Source organism: Megalops cyprinoides, chromosome 11, assembly GCF_013368585.1.
Source record: "Megalops cyprinoides isolate fMegCyp1 chromosome 11, fMegCyp1.pri, whole genome shotgun sequence".
NCBI lineage: Eukaryota > Metazoa > Chordata > Actinopteri > Elopiformes > Megalopidae > Megalops > Megalops cyprinoides.
The window spans coordinates 13,304,328-13,308,625 of NC_050593.1; the positions used below are offsets into that span (position 1 = coordinate 13,304,328).

The 4,298-nt window shown below is 45.3% G+C and overlaps 1 protein-coding gene across 1 annotated transcript; it reads left to right on the top strand.

Annotated features, from left to right (window-relative positions):
- Positions 1–335: 335 nt before the first annotated feature.
- On the top strand, positions 336–3,913 carry si:ch211-199f5.1 (protocadherin-8). Its single transcript, XM_036540856.1, has 3 exons — positions 336–2,966; positions 3,078–3,285; positions 3,516–3,913. Exons 1-3 carry the CDS (start codon positions 546–548, stop codon positions 3,854–3,856), a joined length of 2,970 nt encoding a protein of 989 aa, XP_036396749.1. The 5' UTR covers positions 336–545; the 3' UTR covers positions 3,857–3,913.
- The last annotated feature ends 385 nt before the right edge of the window (positions 3,914–4,298 follow it).

The following is a 4,298-nucleotide window of genomic DNA, read 5'->3' on the forward strand; positions in this document are numbered from 1 at the left end:
TGGGAAAAAAAAAGATTAGCCAAAGGCGAAGGATTAAGAATCTTTCTTTATTATGTGAACCATCATCATCATCATCATCATTACCATCTTTCCATTCAAATGGCATGATAGATAAATTCAAAATTCGCATTTCATGTTAATGTTAGGCATGGGAAGGACAGAAGACGCAAAAGCAAGCAAAATACAAATCTGAAAACAAGCACTGCGTTTTCATTTCGGTGCCAAGTTCTTTGCACATTCAAGGAATTTCCAAATAGGCTTAGAGGTCTTTTAAAAGTCCCATTTTTAATTTCAAAGCAGGGGATTGGTCACACTTGATCTCATTTGCATGCGGCTCTGTATAAACCTCCCCGCCACTGCAGTTTTTGGAGTCGCGTGAAAGGCTTCAGAAAACTAGCAGTGCATGCGCGCGCATTAGGCAGCGACATTCATTCCAGGATAGACAACCTGCCGCGCCGACCAGAAGCAAATTCGGCTTGACAACTGCTTTGTTTTAATAAACAGTTAAGCTAAGTGGAGTGGTTTAGATTAGTTAACTGTCCGATATGGGTTCGAAAAGACTGCGAGGCGTTTTAACTGTTTGGCATAGGTGGATGCTCGTTTTCACTTTGTTGCACACTTTGACTGTCTCCGAGGGAAAGACAGTGAAGTATCAAACCTATGAAGAAGATGCTCCTGACACTGTGATCGGAAACCTCGCCAAGGACATGTCCTTAAACCCCTCACTGGGCACCAAGACTAATTTTCGGATGATGAAACAGTTCAACGCTTCTTTTATCAGACTGAGAGAAAGCGACGGACAGCTTACCATTGGGGAACGAATCGACAGAGAGAAAATCTGCAAACACACCCCTCAGTGTCTCATCGCTTTTGACGTTGTCAGTTTTTCCAAAGAACAGTTCAAATTGATCCACGTAGAAGTGGAGGTCAAGGACATCAATGACAACTCTCCTGAGTTTCCTAACAAGGAATCTACCCTGGAAATTTCAGAGAACGCAGCGGTGGGTTCCAGAATTCCTTTAGATGTTGCTGTCGACGCAGATGTGGGTTCAAACTACATCCAAAGCTACCAAATTTCAGTAAACAGCCATTTTACCATTGATGTAGTGATCAGAGCCGATGGGGTTAAATCTGCGGAGCTGGTGTTAATGAAGGAGCTGGACAGGGAGACTCAGTCATCCTATGTACTGGAGCTTGTTGCTACCGACGGAGGAAACCCATCCCGGTCGGGTACCACAAGGATAAATGTCAAGGTGAAAGATTTCAACGACAACAGTCCGGTTTTCGACCAGAACAATTTCTCAGTAGACCTACTGGAAGACGCACCGGTTGGGTTCCTTTTGTTGGACTTAAACGCGGTCGATCCAGACGAGGGTTTGAATGGTGAAGTTGTATATGGGTTCGGAAATCAGGTGTCTGCTGAGATCAGACAACTTTTTAAAGTGGACCGTAAATCCGGACGCCTAACGCTCCAGAGTCCAATCGATTTTGAGAACAAGAAAACGTACGAATTAGACGTGCATGCATACGATTTAGGTCCCAACCCAATCCCCTCAATCTGTAAAGTAGTTGTTCATGTCCAAGACGTGAACGATAATGCTCCAGAAATCAGTATTACGCCCATGACATCCATCACGGCGGGGATTGCATACATCACAGAGGCTGCGGCCAAAGAGAGCTTTGTTGCGCTGATCAGTACCTCGGACAGAGACTCTGGCGCAAATGGGCAGGTTCACTGCACCCTGTACGGCCACGACCATTTCAAACTTCAGCAGGCGTACGAGGACAGCTACATGATCGTTACCACGGCACCCCTGGACAGGGAAAAGATAGCCGAATACAACTTGACTGTGGTGGCCGAAGATTTGGGATCCCCTCCGTTCAGAACAATTACACAGTACACCATCAGGCTAAGCGACGAGAACGACAACGCCCCTGTGTTTAGCAAGGCAGTGTATGAAGTTTCTGTGGTGGAAAACAATGCGCCAGGCGCGTACATTGCCACAGTAGTGGCACGGGACCTTGATTTGGGACACAATGGCAAAGTCAGTTACAGGCTATTAGACTCTTACATCATGGGTTCCCCAGTAGCTACGTTTGTATCTCTTGATCCCGCCACAGGTTCGATCTACGCCCTGAGAAGTTTCAATTATGAAGTCATGAAACAGCTGGAGCTACGAATCCAGGCAAGCGACGGGGGGTCGCCGCAGCTACACAGCAGCGCATCCATCAATCTAAAAATAGTTGATCAGAATGACAACGCACCTTCCATCACGCACCCCGTCCTGAATAATGGATCTGCTGAAATCCTTCTACCAAAAGATGCGCCTTCAGGTTATATTATAACCCAGATAAAGGCAAGAGATGCTGACGATGGGGTAAATGCGGAGCTGTCCTACAAAATTATCAAAGGGGAAGATTCTGTGTTCTCCATCAACAAAGCCACAGGGGAGATCAGCCTGAACCGTGAGCTGCACTATGACGTTAACGAAAGCTTGAAAATCTCAGTCACCGTCAATGACAATGGAAGACCTTCACTGACTTCCACAGCAACTATCCACTTCACTGTCGTTGCAGGAGCTCCCCCTAGCGGGCACACCGCAGTCAAGCAGAACACGGAGGAAGGGTCGATTCAGTGGGACATGTCAATTGTAATTATTGTCGTACTAGCAGGGAGTTGCACCCTCCTCTTGTTGGCCATCATACTAATCGCAACCACTTGCAACCGACGCAAAAAACAAAAGGACACGATGGATTTGCCGCACTTGGAGAATACGAAAAACAACAGCGAATCGCTGACCTCTAGCCACAGTGGCAACGTGTTCGACTCTCGCGCCTATTCCAATAAATCACCTTTCGCCAATTCCCACGCGGCTGGAAGCGACCAGTGTTCCGGCTCCGAAGACGGCAGCGAGACAACATGTGTGTACGAGCCCGAGAACAGGATTCGCGGGGGAAAATTTGAGGTCAGTCATTGACTTTCGCTGTCTTTTGTGTTTTGTTGTTTCGATGTTGTTGTATGATATTGATTCGTTTTCGTCCTGATAATAATGTTTTCTCGGACTGTCTTTTAACAGGGCTATTCGACTTTACCTGGCTACGGCAAAGAAGCTGTCAGACCGATTACAATATGGAAGGGCAATTCTTACACAACCATCTCAGCCAGGGACCCTCAGTTCAGCGGGAAGGATAGCGGCAAAGGGGACAGCGACTTCAATGACAGCGACTCCGATATCAGCGGTGATGGCATCAAAAAAGACTGCCCCCCGACCAACGTTCAAAGTGGTGAGGACTTGGTTCATGATTTTAATTCGCGTATTAAATTAAGCAATATTCCAGATTCGTCCAGAAATATGGTTTCGTAATATGTAAAGACGAGAATCAGCTTTGTTGCACAATTATAATGCATATTGTCCTAAAATTCTACTAAAATCGGGTTTTTGTCAGTTGTATGCTGCCGAGTGCCTTTTCAGTTTTCACATGTAGCGATAACGCAAATTCATCTGCCTTTTCAGGACTGTGGGCGTGCACCAGTGAGTGCAAGATCCTCGGTCACTCCGATCGGTGCTGGAGCCCCTCGGCGAGCAGGTCTAATGCCAACCCTTCCCACGGACATCTCTCCTCATTCGCCAAGACAGCGTCACTGCCACGGGACACGCAGCGTCGAGACAACTACTACCAGGCGCACATACCCAAGACTGTCGGCTTACAGAGCGTCTACGAGAAAGTTTTACACAGGGAATACGATTATGTACTGGTTTCCCCTCCACGACCTGTAAGGGTGCAAGAAATTAACGAGATTACTGTCCCCGTGTATGCGCCTACCACTACACGGTGCCCCGCGAATAACGTCTAAAGCTTTAGAAACTCGTCAGATTAATTTATAATTTACAGTGGGAAATCATAAGCCTCGTGACGCAGGGCTTAAAAAGTTATTTAATTATTGGCTTTAAAAGAAAGTATATAAATATATGAAATATTTGTGTATTCACATTTTTAAATGTTGTCGTAAGTCCTCATTTGATTGTATCAAGTCTGACTTTGTTAAACATACTATGTATATTATGCAAGTTTTGTACATACAGAGTATATATTTTTATAATGATTCTGAACTAAAGTTATGTAAACTGAGCAGTTGTTATTGATTTTTAAAGGCATGCTTATCATTAAAAGGGGCCTGAAATCATGGCTATGCTAGGCCTCAGAGGCAGGGAAAAAAAACCCATATCAAGTTGATAAAAGTGTATGAACTTAATGAGATGCAATACAGTTCTGTGTTTGTTTTAGATTTTTATCAC

Coding starts and splice junctions, on each gene's coding strand:
- si:ch211-199f5.1 (XM_036540856.1), top strand. CDS start 546: ATGGGTTCGAAAAGACTGCGAGGCGTTTTAACTGTTTGGCATAGGTGG. Junction 2,967..3,077: donor TTCGCGGGGGAAAATTTGAG/GTCAGTCATTGA, acceptor GTCTTTTAACAG/GGCTATTCGACTTTACCTGG. Junction 3,286..3,515: donor CCCGACCAACGTTCAAAGTG/GTGAGGACTTGG, acceptor CTGCCTTTTCAG/GACTGTGGGCGTGCACCAGT.